The sequence below is a fragment of the Lytechinus pictus genome, chromosome 12 (assembly GCF_037042905.1).
Source record: "Lytechinus pictus isolate F3 Inbred chromosome 12, Lp3.0, whole genome shotgun sequence".
Lineage (NCBI taxonomy): Eukaryota > Metazoa > Echinodermata > Echinoidea > Temnopleuroida > Toxopneustidae > Lytechinus > Lytechinus pictus.
Genome location: NC_087256.1, coordinates 5,142,344 through 5,166,095, shown reverse-complemented (window position 1 = coordinate 5,166,095; position 23,752 = coordinate 5,142,344). Strand labels below are relative to the sequence as shown.

Below are 23,752 nucleotides of genomic sequence, written 5' to 3'. Positions count from 1 at the left end.
GAAATAAATTTCGTTGAGTTTTATATGATCTGCGGTATTGCACTTTGACATATAGAAGTAGTGTGGGGGGCTTATTTCAAATATTGCTGGCCCTCAGCGATCTGATCCCCTGAGTCAGAGTTATACGGGCCAAAGATATTCATTCGAGCCAACCCATTTAATTCTCAATTTTTAATTTTGATATTGCTGATTGACAAAGATGAATGAATATGATTGATAATCTAACACTGATTCTAGGGAGGGTAACTTTACTGAACTTCCTTTTTTCAAATTGGGAAGATATATCACCACTTTGGAACTACAATGTATTTTTATACTGGCGGGAGAAGTATTGCCATTTTACTGTCTCAAGTGATGAATTTGATCCTGTCAGGTGTAGTCTTCATAAATGCCGATTTATTTTTAAAATGAGCTGGTCGAGGTACCCTTTTCTGGTCAGATATGGAATGTCAGACATATATCCTATCCACTGGACAGGTAGTAAACATTCAATTCTCGAATTTCATCCTTATTTTTTTTAGAGCGCCTCTTAAACACACGAGTCTATGGGAAATGTTTTAGGCCCGTGATACCTCAGTTGCCAAATGGCAGCCATCTTGAAATCCAAGATGGCTGCCATAAAAAAATCATTGAAAAAAATCAAGTATCATAATTATAACGTAGGTATTTTTTTGAAATTTGGCATCATGGGGTATTGAAATTTCCCCCCCAGTAATCTGTCTAATAGATATGCTGCAAAATGGCCACCATCTTGAAATCTAGAGAGGATCGACTGTCATGAAAATTCATTGAAATAATTTTCTTGAGTTTTAAACAATTTGAGGCACTGCATTTTAGACATACAGGCAGGTTTTGGCCTGTTGGTTTTAGAATATTGCTGCCCCAGTGATTGATCCACCGGGTGAGCTGAAAATGACCGCCACTTTGAAATCTAAGATGGCTACTACGAAATATCTTTCAAAAATGTTTTCCTGAATTCTACATTACCTGTGACACTGTAAATTGGTATGAAGCAAAAACTTGTATTGTATAATTTCAAATATGGATAGATAATGAACATATAACACATAGCACACTTTATCTGCCATTTTAAATTCCCATATGACCCACATGACACAAAGGACATGATTACCTAGCTTAGTTCTAAATATTGATTATTGTGGGGGGAAATAAGTACAATATGATAGCACGAATCAAAATTAATGTATGGTATAACTGATGGTAATCCATTTATTATTGCTATCAATCATTTATATGCTAGGCAGTTGACAGTGAATCTTACAGATCTCCAGGAATTACTTTGGAACGATTCAATTGATAACCATCGTGTGTTCGACAATCTGACAATGGGAGCATGTTCGCCTCACGATCGGGAGATCAAGCTCCGACAGCATCAGACCAAACGATGTTAAAAAAGGGGAGTTGCTTCTACCTTGTTTGGCGGTCAACGAATTAAAGGGGAAGTTCACCCTGACAAAAAGTTTATTGAAACAATAACATAATAAATAATGAAAAAAATATTGAAGGTTTGAGGAAATTCCATCAAATATTTAAAAAGCTATTGGAATTTCATTTAGTGTATTTGTGACGTCAGATGCAAGCAGTTCCCCCATGTTTCTTACAGTACAAAAATCAATGAAATGTAGCCTCCTCAAAAAAATGAAATTTTTTTTATTGAACCCTCAGTATATCAACAAACAAATGATTTCACACCCGCTCCAGAAAGAAAAAAACTACCCATGATGAACCATTTATGCATTTTATATCACACAACATAATGGGGCAGCTGCTCGTACAGTATATGACGTCACAAATCAAAAACTTAAAATTTTGATATCTTAGATGGATTTTTTATATCATATTTTCGTGTGTTTTTACAACAAACTTTTCTCAGGGGTGAACTTCCCTTTTTAAGGGATAGAGCAATGTCCGATGTGGCGCTGCTAAGTTGCTGCTGGGCTCACGATCTACAGGGTATGGGCGAAATAAATTTTCGGAGCATTTCTGTTACTGAATTCTATTTTGAACAATAAAATATGTATTATTATCATCCATCATTAATATTAATTCATCATCGTCATCATCATCACCATACCACTATATAACCATCAGTACTTCAAGTCTGGAGCAGTTTTCTTCATGTCGATTTGTAATAAAATATCACAATTAATGGAGCATTATTTCTAAAACCAGCAGGCCAAAAACCTGCCTGTATGTCTAAAATGCAGTGCCTCAAATTATTTAAAACCAAGAAAATGATTTTAATGAATTTTCATGACAGTCGATCCTCTCTAGATTTTAAGATGGTGGCCATTTTGCAGCATATCTATTGGACAGATTACTGGGGGCAATTTCAATATCCCTAGATGCCAAATTTGAAAATAATACATTACGTGATACTAGATAAAGTGATTTTTTTTCAATGATCTTTTTTAATGGCAGCCATCTTGGATTTCAAGATGGCTGACATTTTGCTTCTGACTCAGGGGATCAGATCGCTGAGGGCCAGCAATATTTGAAATAAGCACCCCGCACTCCGTCGATATGTCAAAGTGCAATACTGCAGATCATATAACACTCAAAGAAATAAATTACAGCGTCTCAACAGAAAATGATTGTTCCGGATGGTTATTATTCAACCAAAGTCACTTCAAATGTGTAACTGCAGAAGAAGCTAGCTGGTTTGTGTATGCATGGTGCTTCATACTTACGTAACATCTATATCAGCAATTAAGGGTGCCAAAGTATTGTAATCCTTGCAACGGACAAAGATGTGTTGGATTTGTTTTCAGTGCCAATACAATGGGTTTTACTCACCATTATAATGTTGTACATCATTCAAACTTGGTAACCATATTGGAATTCAAAATAGCATATATTTATTATGTTTTTTTTCATTGATCAAGGATGCAAAGATCAAGTTTTTCTCCAAATTCAAAGTGTTAAAGGCCATACGTAAGACTTGAGCAAATTTTATCTTTCATGGCGGCCATCTTGTATTTCAAAATGGCAACCAAACAGGGGTCTGACAATAATCAGTGCCTAAATATATGCCTATATGACAACTTTCAGGGCCAGAGTTCATAAAAAACTCATGACAATTATCATTGCTTTTAATTCATGGCGGTCATTTTGCCGAAACCCGGTGGCCGGAAAAAATTAGTGCCACGTACTTCTGTTTGCCAAAGTTTGGTGTCATATATAATGTAAAATCCAAGAAAATTATTTTGATATGGTTTTTCATGGCAGCCATCTTTCCGCTAAACTGGTCAGATAACTTGTGGCTGGCAATATTTGAAATCAGCACCCAAAAATAGGTACTCTATTTGCCAAAGTTCAGAGCACACGTAAAATTCAAGAAAATTATTTTTAGTGATTTTCATGGCGGCCATCTTAGATTTCAAGATGGCGGCTGACCTGGTGGTAAGACTATTTGAAATAAGTGCCCTTAACTACACCTACACTGTATATGCTAAATTTCAATACCATAGCTCATACAAAACTAGAGAAAATTATTGCAACGATATTTCATGGCGGCCATATTGGATTTTAAGATGGCGGCCATTTAGCCGCCGACCAAATGGTCAAATTGCTGGGGGCCGGCAATATTTGAAATCAGTGCCTAAAAATACCCCTATATGCCAAATTTCAGTGTCACACGTCATGTAAAACTCAAGAAAATTACATTAATTGATTTCTCATGGCGGCCATCTTTGATTTCAAAATGGCGGCCGACCCGCTGGTCAAATCACTTGGGGCCGGCAATATTTGAAATCAGCATCCCGAATTAAGCCTATATGCCAAATTTTAGTGTCACATATCATGTAAAACTCAAGAAAATGACATTTAATGATTTTTCATGGCGGCCATCTTGGATTTCAAAATGGCGGCCATTTAGCCGCCGACCAAATGGTCAAATTGCTGGGGGCCGGCAATATTTGAAATCAGTGCCTCAATATACCCCAACATACCAAATTTCAGTGTCACACGTCATATAAAACTCAAGAAAATGACATTAATGATTTCAAAATGGTGGCCATCTTGGATTTCAAAATGGCGGCCGACGCGATGGTCAAATCACTTGGGGCCGGCAATATTTGAAATCAGCACCCCAAATTAAGCCTGTATGCCAAATTTCAATACCGCAGTTCATATAAAACTCGAGAAAATGATTGCAATAATATATCATGGCGGCCATCTTTGATTTCAAGATGGCGGCCATTTTGCCGCCGACCAAATGGTCAAATTGCTGATGGGCGGCAATATTTGAAATCAGTGCCTCAAAATACCCCTATATGCCAAATTTCAGTGTCACATGCCATGTAAAACTCAAGAAATTGACATTTAATGATTTATCATGGCGGCCATCTTGGATTTCAAAATGGCGGCCGACCCGATGGTCAAATCGCTTGGGGCCGGCAATTTTTGAAATCAGCGCCCAAAAATACCCCTGTATGCCAAATTTCACACTTTCTGCCAGATTCGAGCATCTTTTTCACATATCTACTGGACTAAAAGGGATGGTCCGGGCTGAAAGTATTTATAGCTTAATAAATAGAGTAGAATTCACTGAGCAAAATGCCAAAAATTTCATCAAAATCGGATAACAAATAACAAAGTTATTGAATTTTAAAGTTTAGCAATATTTTGGGAAAACAGTCGTCATGAATATTCATTAGGTGGGCTGATGATGTCACATCTCCACTTGTTCTTTTGCATTTTATTATATGAAATGACGTTTATTCAAATTTTTTCCTCCAAGAAGTAGAAAAAGTGGAATGACAACTGATTTAGTGCATTAGATATTTATTGCTGCAACTTATTTCATTATAAGGGAGACATATTATTCACACAAGTATGAAATAATGAAAAAGTTATGATTTTTATGTAATAACATAAGAAAACGGAAAGTGGAGATGTGACATCATCAGCCAAACTCATGAATATTCATGACGACTGTTTTCACAAAATATTGCTAAACTTTAAACTTCAATAACTTTATTATTTGTTATCCGATTTTGATGAAATTTTCGGCATTTTGCTCAGTGAATTCTACTCTATGTATTAAGATAAAAATATTTTCATCCCGGACCATCCCTTTAAGGACGTTCCACAGTTATGTTTGTGCGCATTATGATCTGCGCATATTTTACACTCTGCGCGTTGACGTCACAATGGATGAACAGGTGATTCATTAGCTGATTTTTCTCATTATCTGCACTCTAACTGCAGATCCGAATCGTTATTTCATAGAGCTAAAATAGTGGAATTATTCCATGAACCATTTATAAAAATACCTCTACAATTTGAAAATACTTTTCTCTGTAGTGCTGCAAAGTATGACGAATATGACCCCGAGTTTGAATAATGGTAGAGTGATTTTGATTTTTTCTTCACATAGATACAAAGCATTTGGCGCGTTTTTGGTGTGTTAAAAACACATTTGCTCTTATAAAAGTGCTGATAGTTTGAAAACAAGCACATGAACCCCTATTTTTTAATGTTTGCACCTCTTAGGTATACCTTCCTCTACAATTTTGCAAAGTTTGGTGAAAATGACATGGATTTTGAATAAAGTGCAGCATTTATTGTACTTTTTTGGTTTGTTATTGAAATTTCACATTTTTGAGAACTGACAGTGCTATTAGACTTAAAATAGCAAACAAATAGCACTATAAATGGATTTTCCATCTTAACGATACAATTATTAACTCTCTGGTGAAATTTGATGAAATTTTTATGGATTTTGACTGAGCAATAGAAGTTTAAACTCATTGTAGTGATCTTGTGAGGTCTACAAATGCCAAATTCTTTTGAATGCGCAATTCTTATGAACATCTATTTGGGCAAACTTTGAAGCTCTATAGCAAAAAATCAAGCACATGGACCCATGTTGATTTTTGCATATTCGAATACTCAGATTCTAAAGTATCTATGTGCAAAGTTTGGTGAATATGACATGGATTTCACTTTAACTGTGGAACGTCCTTAAATGTGGATAACTAATTTTCTGCCACCCCCCCTGGACAATGCTGAATCTATCCTTGCTATGTATTATGAACTATAGTTTATTTGAAACCATTGAAGGAAAAGTCCACCCCAATAAAAAATTGCTTTGAATAAAAAGAGAAAAATCCAACAAGCATAACAATGAAAATTTCATCAAAATTGGATGCAAAATGAGTTATGACATTTCAAAGTTTTGCTTAATTTCACAAAATAGTTATATGCACATCCAGGTCGGTATGCAAATGAGGGGACTGATGACGTCACCCACTCACTATTTATGTAATTTTATTGTATGAAAAATTCTAATTTTCTCCTAATTGTCCAATAAAATCAAGTACATTCCTTCCTGATCATGTGGAATTACCATTATTTTTAAATTTTATGATTTAGTCAAGTTTGTCATTATTGTCAAATCTGTAAAAAATGAAATATTGTATAATTAAAAAAAAAATAAAAAAAAAAATAGGGATTGAGGAACATCACTGACTCTCTCATTTGCATATCACTGAGTGTTGCATATAACCAAAGCTTTTGTTTTAGGATTTCATATTCCAATGATTTAAATAGGGTCCAAATTTGAGTCATGCACTTCCTATCACTTTTGATTTATATCATCAACCTATTTTTCTAAATGAATTAATAATAAATTATTGACCAGACACACATGACACAGGAGAAGAAATTAGATTCACATATTTCCCTTTATTGCGATGATCCTATTACATCAAATGCACAAGATTATCACAAAAGAGTACCTTGAATCAAGGAGAGTAAATCAAGGTCCATTAGCATGATTTACTCTACAATATCATGTATTTCAGACTGCATCAAACCACTTCACATCATGAATATCAACAGTATTACACCACAAAAGCAGTATTAACAATACAAGTATATTGTTCCCTCAATATAACAAATTTATCCAATTACAAGGAATATTTTAATTTCTTCACATATTTGGTATCCAATGATAAAAAAGTATTTAATAAAACCGTCCAATACTTAAGTTAAAACTATCTTAATTCATTCAATATTTAGGCAATATTTTAAATACTCTGTGTATGCAATGAATGCCCCGTTCAAATAACAACAAAGTGATTGTTTTGCAACGTTATACTCCCACACTCAAGTTGAACAATTTCATTAATCAAAGAATTATGAATGCTGATAACTTCATGTGTAGGAGTGGAGTGCAAAGAAAACCTGCCAAGAGAGTGATTTATCATACATTCACATTTCAAATTTGGAAATAATTTTTTTTTAGGGGGGGGGGGGGTGTAAGCATAATAGAGAAAATCTGTTTATGTATACTTAATTCTACATGTATCCATGTAATACCATGTAACATTATTGAGGTAATATATGCTAACTGGGACAAACGGTACAGCACAAAATAAAAAGGTGATTTTCAAAATAAATCTTGTATTTTTGAATTTTGAATGTCACTTTAAATTTTAATACTGTCAAATTCCAAACGAGCTGAAAATAGATGTTGTTTGAAAATACTCATTCTCAAAATACATAGTTGATTCCTTTCACCCATGAAAACATCAAACCATCTTCATATTGCTTTGAGTAGTACATGTACTTATAAAGGGATTAAATGTTTCAGTGATCTGGGCCAATACTGAAGCCAATATGTAATGCACTATATTAAAGTCAGAAAAACAATCACACACTTCTTGTTCAATATAGGTACATTAAAGATTTCTGCTTAGCATTTCATAGAAATATCTAAGTGCCCCCAGCCCAAGTGAATATACATTAAGATTTTTTTCAAAGTAAGCTTTAAATAGCAGGTAGAGCAAATGACAAGCAGTCATTCTGAGAATATTCTACACAGAATATACTTGTGCACTGTTTGGCAATGACAATGTGATGTCATCATAATCAATATTCCTTAGTGATTTTCAACATTGACAATAACTCACGCTATTTTCTTTCTATTGAATTGAATACTGACCCAAATCTGCATCAAATCATACACACAAGTACTTGATAAAGGCAGCTGGCTTCATTCATAATGTATTCAATTCATTTTTAAATTCAATAAAATCTGATATGACTTGTTTTTGGTCTCATAGACCTAGCTGCTATTGATAATAATATATTAGAATGTAATAATGTGTGCATCATTACAAAAAATACACCAAAAGTTAGAGTGGAGGAAGTGGAAGAGAAAAGAAATAGGTGGCATTTATGAAAATCTTTTCTTTGAAAGATTTGTTACACAATCATGTTTGATGGCACACAGAACTTTAGCTCTAACACAACAAGCATGCATTAATAGGTACCATATCAAGATTTGAGAGTCAAAATTCATAACAGGAAGATACAATACAATGGCAGTATTAAAAAAAATAAAGGGATTCTGTAACTTTGTAATGGCTTCATTGAAAAAGTTGAATTTTTTATATCAGCATTAAATCATAATATTCCAAGAATATTTGAGCAGCATATACAGGTATTTTGAAAGAAGTAATATTACATCAAGATATGATTGAATATTTCATTTGCCTACTCGCATTCCATAGCTTTGATTTGACAATACACTGTATATTATGGAAAATAGGGGGAGGATGGTGTATATTTTTTTTATAGTTTTACTTTTCATGATGAATATTATCTCAATCTTTCCTATTATGAAGTGTGTGCTTTCCCAAAGGGCTTCATTTTCACACCATACTGAATGTGCTGATCCAATTAGAGCAATGTAGCAAAAATTTAAGTTACAAAATCCCTTCTAATGAGGTACACACTGTCGGTTCCCATTTGATTATCCCCGGGGAGCATTTCATGATAAGTTTTATCAGTGATTTTCATTAACTGATTTGCTCTCAGCCAATCAGATGCAAGCATTCGCAGTAGCTTATAACAATACTAATTGAAAATCACTGACTATTTTTTTAATGAAATGCTCTTATTTCTATCTTCCTCCATTGTCTTTTGATATCTAGAATGCTGTCCAATTCAATCTTAATCCATGCACACCGACTCCAAAGTGTATTGGTCTGGATTGGCACCTTTGACGTCTTTCTTACAACTTAGGGTCTTCGGTCACTGTGGTAACAGCCTCATGGATTGCTTTGGCAATGTAATCACAATTCTTTGTGGTGACAGCACACATGTTGATACGGCCGGACTGCATTCCATAGATGTGGTATTTCTCCTTCAAGAAGGTCATCTGCTTGGCTGTTTGGGATGAAAAAGACAAAAACAGAGACAATGAAAACCAATGTTAACTGCAGAGCCTTACAGAAAGATGGGCTGAAGTTGGCAATGAAGCAATGACATTTTCTAGTGTTCAGTCATGATGAGACATATCATCCAGTAAAAGGAGAGTAAAGTCACAAATCACAGGTAAACAAAGCCTTAAATAATTTGCAAAAGGTTTATTGAAAGTCCACATTATAATCTGTAGGTCATGTGAGCTTGTTGGACAAATTTTTTTTCAAAAAAACTTGCACTGTACAAATTCGACTAACTCAGAATCATTAATGACACTAAATCAAAATGGAAATTTGACTATTGGTTTGATAAATTAGGTGGAAGTTTTATTTCAAGAAATTGCAAGTGTGATCCACAATATATCCTGTCATTGAAAACGATTCCAAATTTTTGTCGTGAAATATTATATGTCTAATGTCTATGTTACTTTTAAAAATGTAAAATTGCTTAAGGAAAAGAAAAATATAATTTCAAGAGTAGAAATTTGCAAAGAACTGTTATGGTTTAACAACAATATCAGATACAATGGAAGGATGTTGCTATTTAGGAACTGGATACGGTCAAATATTTTGTTCATTGGTAATCTGGTATCTAAGAATACCTTTCATACTGTAAATGAGATTAAAGAAGGTTAGTCAATCTTGATGGACAATGGTTGTCAGAAAATGCAGTTTGTATTATGTCAATACCAAAAATGTGGAGAGAACTAAAAGAAAATAACATTGTTTTATTTAGAAAATTTAAAAATTCAATTTTGAATGAGTAGTCTGCTATCTGTAAACACATTGCTTAATTGTAACTCTAGAGTGAAACAAATTTATCATGAGATGTTGCAATTAAATGTTGAAAAATCAAGGGGCGAATTATTTTAGAGATAAATTTTAGATGAAGAAAATAAGAATTCTTGGTTGTTTACATGGACACTGAAACTTAAAAGTATTCAAGATAATACTATAGCCCATTTTAATTCACATTTATGTAAAACTTAAAAAAAATTGAATTTAAGAAACACAGATATTTGTAGTGAGTGCAACAAGTTGAGTGATTTATTACATTTGTTCTGGTTGTGTACAGAGGTTAATAAGTTTTGGAAATACGTTGAAGCACTCATAAGAAGATGTCTAGTTGAAAAATTTTGTTTGAAGACTCAGCATGTTGTTTACGGTTTAAGAAAAGAAAAAGAAATTAATTTAATATTGAATTATGCATTATATTCTATTTACAAATTTCACAAGATAACATTAGTTACAATGAAAAAGATGAAGTTCTATGATTTGAAAATTATGTTCATATATGTTCTGGAAAATAGATATGATACTGAGAGAGGTAAACAAAAGGAAAATGTGTATGTGAATATCAGCAAATGGAATTTAATACTGAACAACTTGTAAAACTTTTGTTTTGGTACTGGCGTGGATTCCATCATTGATTCCTCAACAACTTATTGTAGCTTGGCAAAACACATTTTTTCCTCTTTTCTTTGTCTTGTCATGCCATATCCTGTGGATTTTGTATATATTATTAACAAGTTTTGTTCAGCCACAACAGAAAGATGTTTGACAGAGAATCCTTCCCAAACAACTTTAACATTTGCATTGCATATTTTGATATGTCGTTTATCATTCAACACAGTTCATATTTACATCAGGGACTTATGCTAACCGACTCACAAATCTTGATATTCATCTTTCGTCAAAATATTGATTCATAGGGTAAACAAACTTACGTCCTAGTCCTGTGTAGCTGAACATGCCTATCTGATTAGTGATATGGGTCCATGTACCGGGTGTACCTAGCTCCTTCAGTTTGCTGTAGAGTAGATCCCTCATCTCCACAATACGGTTCGACATAGTCTGAATGTGCCCTTCCCTGTAAAGAGGCAAAATGAATGATAATAAATCTCAAAATTAATCAGATAGGGAGTTCGTTCATTTAATTCTAAACTTCTTTGACAGTCTAATCAGATGATTGTAAATGCTATATTCATACAGGAGACAAATTTGAACATGATTTATGTTTTAACTCCAAAAGTTATTGCAAGAACAGATTATTTCAGAATACAATGTCAACAAAGAATAGCAACAATCTTTTTACTTGATACAATCAAAATCTCACTCAATTGTTGACATGTCAACTGGATTTTAATACACATTAATAATAATCTAGTTGACCCTTGACTTCATGACCCAAAAAGATCACCCCCTAGTGCACTCTGAGGTACATTTATCAGAACAGTTCAAAAGATCTTGTAAAAACCCCATGTTCAATAACATAGCAACTTCCACTATGACCTTTGATATCTTGAGCCAATTTTTTTTCAAATACTACTCACCACTCCTGATTGAGGGCAGGGTTACTCAATACCGTAGCAACGATGCGAGCACCGTGATTGGGTGGATTGGACCAAAGAGCTCTTGCGAGTTTCTCCAGCTGTGACTTGATGCGAGGTTTAGGGTCTGGGTTGCTCAACACAATAGTCAGGTTTCCAACACGCTCATCTGAAATACAATGGTATTTAAAACTCACTATTATGGCCTGACGCTGACAATAGGGATTCTTCCATAGAAGGAGTTTTCTCAGTGATTTGATGGGAGCCACAGATTATTGAAAAATTGAAAAATTAACTATTTAGAATTGGTGAAGCAAACTCTCACCTTACCAAATTTCAGAAATAAACTCCAATCAAACATGCTGATAACGATGAAAAAAATTGGCAAATGAATTTCTACTGAAAAACGCAGGGAGATTTTTCTCAGGGGCCAAATTAATCCTAAGGCCACCAAGACCATGGTCTTGGATGCCCATTTGACTGGCCTAAATACCATCCCCCATGACCTTAGGGCATGTTAGGTGCCCTTCTCAATTGTTATCATTTGTGCTGTAATGTAGAAATGTGATCATGTTCCCAAAACATCAAAATTTAAAGGCCTCTTTTGTATAGTAGTATGGGGAACTCTGAAACTTACTGTATAAACCAAAGTTCTTGGAGAAGGACTGGGCAGCAAAGAATTCAAAGCCTTGTTCTACAAAGTACTGTACTGGCCAGCGATCCTTAGCTACACTGCCTGTTGCAAAGCCAATATATGCACAGTCAAAGAAGACAAATGCTCCTGTGGTCTGTAGAGTAAAAATACAACATATCATAAATTTCCATTATCACATTAATATCATGATAATACTTGTTTTGATGTATATGGTACATAACACTGACTTTATCAGAAGTCTTCAAAGCCAAGCATTTAGCTTTGGAAAATCCCCCCAAAAGTCCATATCACTATTTCAATTCATTGCTAGATTAAATGCATGTGCCGCAAAATGGCTATGGTGTGAAGGGTATAAAGTAAACATGTATTTCATTGGATATATTCACAGAGTTTACATTAAAATTAAATTTAAAATGGCGCCCAATCAAAATGAAGTAACACACAGGGGCCGTGGAAGCGGGGGGGGGGGGGGGGGGGCTTCAGCCCCCTACTTTTTTCCAAAACCGTGTACAAAAACGTAAAAATGCCCATATGATTGTGATTTTTTGCATGGTCAGCCCCCCCACTTTTGGCTCAGCCCCCCCACTTTGAAAACCGTTCTGCAGCCCCTGACACAAACTTAAAACCTAACATCAATCATAACGTTAACCCCAATCCTTATCAAGACAATATTCTATCCCTTATCCAAACACATCATTCCTAGTTTTAGTCTGCAGGCATAGACCCTCATTCTCTTCAATTAAAAAGTGGATTTTGAGGTGATTCTTACACATATTCCAACTTGCTGTACCAATTCAAGAAGCTACAGTACATTATTCCCATTTTGCTCCAGCAGACTGGCAATTCAGTACACTTGACAGACAAGGGCCCAGTTGCATAAAACTTACAATGTTAACTACCATAGTTCATCGGCCAATCAAAATCAAGTATTCTGTGAAAGTTACCATTGGATGGCAAAGTTACCATAATAGTAACTTTTATGCAACAGGGCCCAGGGTCCCGTAATACAAAGGTTAGCAACAACATTATGCTTGATTTTCACGATGACTGCTAAGCTTTGTGTTACGGGCCCCAGAGGTCTGCATTTGCATTTTGCTGTCTCAAGATTTAAGACAGCCTTACTTTAAGACTGGAGTCTTAATTTAAGACTGGAGTCAAGCACAAATTCAATTTTGCTTGACTGATTCAAGAAGCTTCGGTACTTAACTCCTATTTTGTTTTGGTAGTCTGAAAATTCAGACCAAAATCTTGACAGATCAGGGTGTGCAAAGTAATCTGATAACTTTGAATTTAAATCAAGTCTGGAGCCGAATTTGGACTATTGACACAGTTACCTTCAGAACCTCAGCAATTTGTTTCCAGTCTTCTTGGGAAGCATCTACACCAGTAGGGTTATGTGCACATCCATGAAGAACGATTACAGAATCAGATGGAGCTCCCTACATAACCAGAAAGAATAGGTGGTTTATATGCATTAATAACAGGAAACCATCTGGCCAAGGCATTTCCTTCAGTAATCTACACACGTTGTTGCTCAGTCAACTACTAATAAACAATACTAGCAATATATTGTTTGATATGTACATTGCCTCATAACTTGTAACTCTATGTGTTCATAAACTGCCAACTACTACCTTTTTCCCCCAAATTTACAAGCCAATCCCTTTTATTTGTATTAATTGATTTATTTTACCTAAAATCAAACTAGTCAATGAGTCGATACAAACAAAAAACGTATTAAATGAATTCTCAGGTGAATACCATGTAGACTGACATATAATTATTATTTTGCACTTTTTCATGGAAACGCTGATTTTGATTGTATTAATGTACGTAACTTGAAGCAAATGCAGTCGAGTTCTGATCACTTTAAAGATTCCAAAATCATATATATGTATTGTTAGATGTACTAAATATAGCTATCGAAATTACTTCAAAACAGATTCTTCTATAATTCTACTATTCTAGTCAATTACCACAATTTCTACTTTGGTGCACTTCAACCAAGCTTTATATAAGCTTTGCAAAAACAAATCAATGAAAATCAATGTGTTTCTCATTACCTTGAGATCGTCCAGCATGCCCTCTAGATCTAGACCTCTGGTGGACTCCTTGTAATACCTGTACTTTTTCACCTCAAAGTTTGTATTCTGAGCAATACCAATGTGGTTGGCTAAAACAAAACGAAATGAAAAATTATGTAAATTAAAAGAAAATAACAAAACACTCATCACTCAATTTTGGCAGTCGAAAGGAAAAATAAACAGTGGAATAGAAGCTAGCCAGCTGGCAAATTTTTCCTACATCCTTCACAGAACAAAGTTACCAAGAAATTACACAAGTGATGGCCCTGTGCGTGGAGTTGTCACCCTGCGCATATAGAATGATCTGTCCGCGCGCTGCAAGCATACTGGGCTAGTGCAGTACGTGCACGGCAGTACTGGTGCACAAAAGTGCAGCCAGCTACTAGCTGTAGATCTATGCATGCACCAGGGGGCCGTTTCATAAAGCTGTTTGTACAATGTAAGTTAAGAGCGACTTTAAGAATGACTGGTGAACCTTTCTTACGCGCTAAACCATCGCCAATGTATTATACCATTTTCCAAAAGAAAGGATCACCAGTCGTTCTTAAATTCGCTCTCATCTTATGAACAGCTTTATGAAACACCCATCTGATCTGATATCCACCATCAGGAAGTCGGACTCCGAAAATGAATAAGTTATTAATTCTCAGTGATTATGGTGTATTCTTTTATATTTTCACCCAGATATATTTTTTATGTATATAGGCTAATTTCTGTTAGCCTAGTTTCCTTTTGTGGTAGTGAGGGCACGCATGGATGATAGATGAGATTGCCTTATCCCAATATTATAGAGAACAAAACTGAAGAAGATTACAACTATTGAATTCATATTTTTTGTATTCCAAAGCTAGAAAGAAGGCTCCAACATTTGAAAATGTCCAGCCACCCCACCCGTCATCCTATAGGATGTTATACAACCATCAGAAGAAGTAACCCTAACTTTAATAGTATGGTACTACTACCACTAGCTTGGTAACTAGGAAACTTGTCAGTAACACTAACAGTGTAAGTCCGCATATCCTGGTCTAGCCAGGAGAGGACAGATGGGGGGGGGGGGTGTCAGATGCTACTATCCATACGAGGAGACAGATGGTTTTCTTAGAACAATATATGCTGACATGCAGATGCATCCTATTGTTCTAGTAAGATACTAGTTGTGGGGGAGAAGACCTCTTGACAGGACTCCACACAGCAGTGCCAAATTCTCCCAAACCCCATACATTAGAGCTAAAAAAGAACTTGAAGGTGAGCTAAAAACTGCAGGAACCACATCAGCACAGAAAAGAGAACATATGAATTCTTTGAAAAGCAAGGGGGCGTAGGAACATAACAGAATTCTCATCAGTCCCAAGAAACAGAAAGATGACCTACAGGCTACAACCACGTTGAGGCCAAAACAAGCAAAACCTCAAACTTTCAGCTCAAGTTAATTGAGATGAGTGTGACAGAGGAATTTCTTAAAGGGTTTGAAACCTTCAAAAGCTCAAATAAGGGTCCACTCCCACATTGTGTTCTGTACACTCAACAACAAAACCAGGATCTCAAGAAGTAATGTGATGGTGGAAGTGTACTGAATTTCGATTGTACATTCAACTGTGGCACTGGCTCCATGTACGTCATTATACGATGCTACAGGCATCCTGTATTTGAGGCTGAAGTCAAACAAGGAATGCTCAAAAGTTTAAGGGAGGCTGCTAGACTGGGATATTCTCCTCAACAGTACACTACCAATGACTCTGAAGCAATGAATAAACGTAATGATCTCCAAGTGGATCAACAAGAACATGAGATGGGATGAGCTGGTGAGCGGTCTGAGCAAACCTTTTTTAAAATAAATATAATGACTCAGGCCTAGTATGTAGAAGATTCAGAAGGTAAATTCACTTTCATAGTTATTCTGTACATACATGTACAACATGAAATAAGTTTATTTATTAGAGAAAAAGTGCCTACTCCCCCCTTGAAATCAATTGCTGATCACAATATACTTAAAGTATCACACTTTTCGAAGTATTTGAAGTAACCATGACAATATTACCCATACATTACAAAGTTACTTTATAACCTTGTTAAGTCTTAACAAGAGGAATGCCTCTGGCGGTCTCGCCTGCATCACGCGATTCAATATAGCAGCAGTGCTGACTTTGAAATCTACTATAACTTGCACAAGATGTTCAGTGATACTTGATTACTCTTATGTCCACGTTTTATGAACTAGACCAATACACTTACAGAGATATGATGGTAATTCAACAAACACCCCCAACATGGCCAAAGTTCATTGACCTTACATGACCTTTGACCTTGAACATGTGACCTAAAACTCGCACAGGATGTTCAGTGATACTTGATTACTCTTTTGTCCAAGATTTATGAACTAGACCAATATACTTTCAAAGTTATGATGGTAATTCAACAAATATCCCCAATTTGGCCAAAGTTCATTGACCCTAAATGACCTTTGAACTTAATCATGTGACCTGAAACTTGCACAGGATGTTCAGTGATACTTGATTACTATTATGTCCAAGTTTCATGAATCAGATCCATAAACTTTCATAAACAGATATCCCCATTTCTGCCAAAGTTCATTGACCCTAAATTAACCTTATGTCCATGTTTCATGAACTAGGTCCATATATTTTCTAAGTTATGACATTTCAAAAACTTAACCTTAGGTTAAGATTTTGATGTTGATTCCCCCAACATGGTCTAAGTTCATTGACCCTAAATGACCTTTGACCTTGGTCATGTGACATGAAACTCAGGCAGGATGTTCAGTAATACTTCATTAACCTTATGGCCAAGTTTCATGAACTAGGTCCATATACTTTCTAACTTATGCTGTCATTTCAAAAACTTAACCTTCGGTTAAGATTTGGTGTTGACGCCGCCGCCGCCGCCGTCGGAAAAGCGGCACCTATAGTCTCACTCTGCTATGCAGGTGATACAAAAACTGTCATTTTGCACCCCAAATTAGGAGTGTTTTCCGAAGCTCCCCTTATACTTCATAAAGTAAACCATCTTCCTATTTTGAAAATATACAAAGCTTTGTTTACATGTAGGTGCAGGGGGGTTACATTTAATTGTAATATTCATAGCTACATATAACTCATAGAACTCAATTGTGCTGGCAAATCATGATATGAACTGATAACTTCTTAAAAGTCTGGATTTCTTGGTAAAAAATACCCCCATTTTCTATGATAGCCAAATGTGCTGGTAATAATTTTTAGCATTCATTGTACAAAATGTGCATAGATACTTCATGTAACATGTATGTAGATATCACACATATGTGGCAAAGGTGGGGTACCAGCACATTATGTACATAATAATAAGAATGGAAGCCAACATACATGTACCTGCAGCATTTTTTATAAGCAGACAATTGTGGGTTTTTTTTAAATCAAAATGAAAGTCACCCTAGGAGGAAGAAAGGCATATTAATTCATATCAATTTGTAATTTGTTAATTAACTTTCATTTCTGATCTCTAAAAAAAAACACCAACAGGCATCATATAATTCATTCAGGATTTTTGTGTGTCCTATCATAGTAAATATAACATGCATAAAGTATATCATACTACATGCATAAGACAGGCATTTTCTTTTACCTCTGAACAACAAAAAACATCTTCTTGGGGCTAAATACCTTACGTCATTTGCATTCCTTCTGTTTCCAAACCAACATGCAGAATTATAAAAGTATATCAGTACTACAAACAAGAAACAGAAAGTACATGAATAGCTTTGGACAAATCTGAGCTAAATTGCAAATGTTACTTCTTATACATTTTGCTTCTTCTGTAACATCAGAACATAAACACAGAATTTACTTATTCTGCAAACATTATACATGTACACCTTCAAACGAGTTAATAGAAGAGAACTTTTATAAGAATGACCACAAAGGCTGGATGAATAAAGTTAACTCACGCCATGTTGGTTCAGGAACATAAATGGTTTTGTAGTTTGCCCTCCGAGACAGAAACTCGCATCCCAGACGGATAGCTCCTGTTCCACTGAGAGCTTGAAATCCCATAGCCTGAAAGGGAGACACCAAGTAGAAACAAGAAATGAAACTAGGACAGTGGGAGTCAGTGGGACTGCTTTATTATTTCATTTGACACTTTTGCAGCCCATAGTCTGAAAGGGAAACATCGAGTAGAAATTAAAAGTGATACTAAGACTGTGGGAGTCAATGGGACTGCTTTATCATTTCATTTGACACTCTTACAGCCTACACGAGTATTATTACATCTGTTTAAAAACACTAGAGATGTCGTTCTGATGTACTTAGCTCTATATAAAAGTGGAAAATTAATATTACATGTAAAAATATCTGAGCTCATGTTCCATACTTCCATCACACTGACCATGTACAATATTGTATCATTGAGATTATTATTAAAATGGTACTATTATAGAGATACATGATAATATATTGTCCTGCATGAACAATTGTAAAACAGTGTTCACATATCTCTAGTTCATTCTAAAGCTGGATAAGCTCGGTGCAATGAGGGGGACCAGGCAGTTTAAAGGGAGGGACCAGGCAGTTTACAGGGAGGAGCCTTGGTGTAGTGGTTCTGACTCTCCCCTTAAAACAGAGGGTCGTGTGTTCGAATCCCACCATGGTCTTGCGTCCTTTGGCAAGGCATTAATCCACACTTTGCCACTCTTGACTCAGGTGCTAAATGGGGACCCGGTAGGATGTGAAAGTCATTGTAGTTTGTCCAGTACTGTGTGCGCCTCACCGGCGACTGACAGGAATACTCCCCAGGGGTTGGAGGATGTGCACACATTGTGTGCGGGAATGACTGATTGAATCCGATGACAGGGGTAATATGTAAAGCGCTTTATAGACACATCGTTCCAATGTATTAAGCGCTATATAAAAGCGGATTATTATTATTATCTCTTTTCTTGGCAGATAAGAGTTAGACAGTAAGAGCTGTGTCTTTTGTGTGGGATTGCCACATATTTTCCCTAAGCTTCAATTGATTTATTCAATAAAAGGATTTGTGAGATACATGCTTGAAAGAAAACAATCACTAAGAGTGTGAAATCTGATTATTTGAAAAATTCAATTTTCATAAAGAATCTGTGAATGAAGTGTTGGAGAAGTAGACGAGTGACCTGGAGTTGAATGTGATACACATTATTGAACCTTTACCAAAGCTTCAGAAGGTCTAACACGGCTATAATTAAGAATCCCAAGGGGCAAGGCCATCTTATCAAAAGGGCACTTAAAGGAAAGGGAAGGCATTGCTCATTTTAGGGGGCAGCCAAGGCCATTAAAAAAAGAGCATCAAAAGTAAAATGTACTTTTCAATGGGACACATGCACTGGATTTTCGGAGGGCATCAATGCCACAGGCAACAAGGGCATTTTTTAGGGCATCAGAGGCCATGGCATTGGATGGGATTGGACTAATTTGAGCACTGGGCTAACTCACCCTATTTTCCTTGATGGCGGGACTGTCGGCTCCAAGCAACATCTTGGTAGCTGCAGAGGTAAATTCAGCAAGACCAGCAATGGGAAGATATTCATGATCTAATGTATGATCAGCTGCCATATCTGCCTCTACTTTCCTCACGACGGGTAGTACCCATGGTTTGCTCTCATCAGTACGGTATGCTACATTGTAAAAAGACAAAAATAGAGATCATTGAAAGCAAGAGTGAGTAATTCTATCTACATGTAGGACAGCTCCCCAAGATACGGTTTCCACATTCTACAAGATGCCTAGAGCACATCGCTCATGGAAGAACCCTCCCTAGAGGATAAGTTTCCATCGGCCCAAGAGTAAAGCATTCCTGAATGACATCTCCTTCAAAGTCACTTGGACAGTCATCAGAACCTTGTAACACAAAAGTGTGCAATGGATAGTAAAGTATGATAGAACATTTCTGATTAGTTCTGGTCAGTGCTGTGAACAAAATGGACATGTAAGATTTAATATTGACCTTGCTTATCATCACTTAGTGATTGATCACCAACATTTATGTCAAGGAGCTCTGGCTGGTTATCATTTGGGAGTCTGGCACATGAACCATCTCTAAAGTATTCCTTAAATTACAACTCAACACAGAACTTTCATTTACTCAGTAAAATTAAGTGAAGAATAGTTTGCATATTCAAGAATCACTGTGTTTCAAGTGATATTGATAGGGGCAGGGGCACATGATGAATGTATTTTTTTTGGGGGGATGGGACAATAGAATGAGCCTAAGTGTGATTCCCCCCCCCCTCCTCCTAATCGACATCACAAGCATTGTAATTTTATAGCTGGAAAAAAATTCACAAAAAGTTAACATGTACCAGACCACTACTCATTGGCCCCGATGCCTTTACAGTACACTAAAATATAAACAAACTAATCAGTTGATGGTATGTATCTCTTCCAATGTACAATATGGATGTAATTTAACAAGATATGGACTGCACTTTTAATTCAATCAAAAAGGATAAATATTGCTGTCACATTACACAATCACACCAGTAAGGGGGTATGAAATTGAAATTGAAGGGGGTACAAATGTACCAAAAAATGTAGGAAATTTAAAGTAAAGATGCCTCAACGCCCTCAAGCTTTTTCTTTTTCAACAGTCACTAAAAGTCATGTTAATTGGTTTTCTTGAACAAGCAGTCCAAGTAACAAAGCTTCATTTAATCTTAAGGAATCTGAATTTGATGGGAACATTTCAGCCATCCACTGGCATCCACTGTATGTTACATTCACTGTACATGTACTTGTACATGTTTGTAATTGTAAATCATTAAATACCATTATTTTTTTTTAAATGTTGTAAATTATTCCCAGCCAGCATAACTGAGGCCTTTATTTAGCTTTGTTTGCCATTTGGCTTTATCTTTAGTTAAGAACTTAGGGGCCCAACTGTAAAAGTTACTGGCATGACTGGCTCCTTCAAGATTCCTCCCCAAGACACACTATCAGTCTGCAACTGCTCTGTCTTTATCGATGGAAATCAATGGCAATGCAACATACAACTTAGAGAACAGTCACTGAACGTCATGTTAATCTCCCAACTTGTATTCATTGTTGTTTGAGTGTTTCTTCTCAATCGATCTCTCTTTCCCTCCCTCTTCATCACATTTTCAACTGTTCCCTTTATGTACATGTTTACTTCAACAACAACTAAAAAGAAAAAAATCTTGAGGGCGTTGAGGCATCTTTACTTTAAATTTCCTACATTTTTTTATACATTTGTACCCCCTTCAATACTTTGTAAAGTTACCCAATAATACCTTCTCATTGTAAATTTCAGTTTAATAACATGTAATTTACTAAGAGTCATTGGACCTTTGCTACATAAGAGATTTAGTTACTTTTACAATACAATTGGTTTTCTTGTACAAACTCACTTCCAAAAGATGATCTGAATTAAAGATAAAAAAGTTTGAACTCCAACAACATGACTCTTTAAACTGGAGTTTTCTTTCTGTCATTTTACACAACACAATCACTGAAACTAAATCTAATTATTCTAAAATAAATTACAACACGTTAGTATGACCCATTTTCCTTATTAAACCTTGGCTGTAACCTTTTGCCAGAGAACTCAAATTATATTTATATCTGTGCATATTATTATTATATGCATATCTCCTATATGATTCTACTCAATGAAGACACGCTGCCACCATAATAATTAATATTTACATCTGTAGTACAGTACGTTAATCAAAAGTCTAAGTCAAATGGATAGTAAATTTCATGAGTTTCCTGTCTATTTCTAAAGTAAAATAAACTGCGGTCTCCCTCATCAATCAAAATATCTGAATAATGTAAAATGAATGGGTATTCAGTATAAAGACATAGGCCACCCTTATTCCAATCTAAAATAATGGATTTGTTTTTTTTCTTTTTTTTTTACTTAAAGATAAATTCCAGTTTTGGTAACGATCTCGAAACGACTTTTTACAGTTCTAATATAATGACCACCCAAGTGTCTGTTTGTATGAATAAAAAATATGTGCCAAAGGATTCTGGAAGAAATTGTGTAATTGCTGAGAAATAAGCAAAATAAGCGCGGATTCGGTCACTTCCGTCGGGTCTTTATTCCAGCAATAATAATACACTGTCCCACGTGTCCCTATCTGTGTTGGTGATCTTCAGCGTGAACATTTTTCAGCGTAGATTTCAAGATTTCACAAAGTTCAGTTTATGTAACTGTACCAGATCTAGATCTTCGATGATATACTGACAATTAAGCCTGGTTTTACAGACTTTCTCATGAAATCAGTGTTTACTGCAACTACTGGCATTTCTCTTTAATGTTTCTGAGACATTTTGCACAAACACTCATTGAAAACGCGCACTCGTCGTGCCGTAGCCTGTGTAGGCGTAGCGCCACCCCGCCCTCCCCCTCCTCATGATCTCAAACCACACATGACACAGTTATCAATAAATGGGACCGAGATCATTCCAGCCTAAGGCAAAAGGGTCTAACTTTTACTTACTACCAGGTCCAAGATTGACCTTGTCTGGACATTGATCTGCCTTGAAAGCCTCAATAAGTTTAAAGACAGCTACTGGTGCGGCTTGTTCGATGGCAGCAAAAGCTGACTGTCCTATCCGAGGTCTTTTGGCTTGGTCTGCGGCAGCTGAATCCATCTTGCCTGGCGAGATTACAAATGTCACGGGTCATAGGTACGAGACTACGAGTCGAGTACACGTACGAGTGAATGATATGCACAGACCATGCATGTACCAGTCGATCGATCGGGTTGAGCTCGAGCGAGCTAGCGCATAGATAGATAGAGATACTTAAAGGAGAATGAAACTCTTGGAGCAAGTTAGCTTTTGTGAAAGCAGAAAAATCAAAGAATAAGATCAACAAAACTTTGAGTAAAATAGGACTAGCAATAAAAGAGTTATGAGCATTTGAATGTCGAGATCCCTAATGCTATGGAGATCCTCCCGTTGGCAATGCGACCAAGATCTGTGATGTCACACACGTACAACTCTCCCATTCGGACACTGAAAATATACCCCAAAACATCTCTTTTTGCTCATTCTAATCATATGACAAACGATTCATCAATGATATAATGTTGTGAAACCTCTGTACTTGTCATCTCATAAAGAAAACACCTAACATTGTGATAGACTCTATAAAAGTGAGAATATAAGTGAAATAAGTACTCAAGTAATGAGGGAGTTGTACGTGTGTGATATCACAGATCTTGGTCGCATTGCCGATGGGAGGATCTACATGGCACTAGAGATCTCAATATTCAAATGCTCATAACTTTCTTATTATTCATTCAATCTTCCTCAAACTTTCAACAATATGTTTCTTTGATTTTTCTCTTTGATATGGATTCAGCTAGTTTCAAGGGTTTCATTCTCCTTTAAACTTTGAACTCATTGAAAGAACGCCTTTTGGCCCCATAGGGGCGAACATAGTTTTGGA

General features: G+C 35.9%; 1 protein-coding gene across 1 annotated transcript; it reads right to left on the bottom strand.

The window, feature by feature from the left end:
* Window positions 1-6,691: 6,691 nt before the first annotated feature.
* On the bottom strand, window positions 6,692-23,326 carry LOC129273223 (aspartate aminotransferase, cytoplasmic-like). The gene is made up of 9 exons (XM_064108061.1): window positions 22,797-23,326; window positions 19,768-19,949; window positions 18,246-18,354; window positions 14,285-14,394; window positions 13,556-13,660; window positions 12,204-12,354; window positions 11,570-11,735; window positions 10,964-11,106; window positions 6,692-9,201 (listed from the first exon to the last, which is right to left on the bottom strand). Exons 1-9 carry the CDS (start codon window positions 22,948-22,950, stop codon window positions 9,047-9,049), a joined length of 1,275 nt encoding a protein of 424 aa, XP_063964131.1. The 5' UTR covers window positions 22,951-23,326; the 3' UTR covers window positions 6,692-9,046.
* Between the last annotated feature and the right edge of the window lie 426 nt (window positions 23,327-23,752).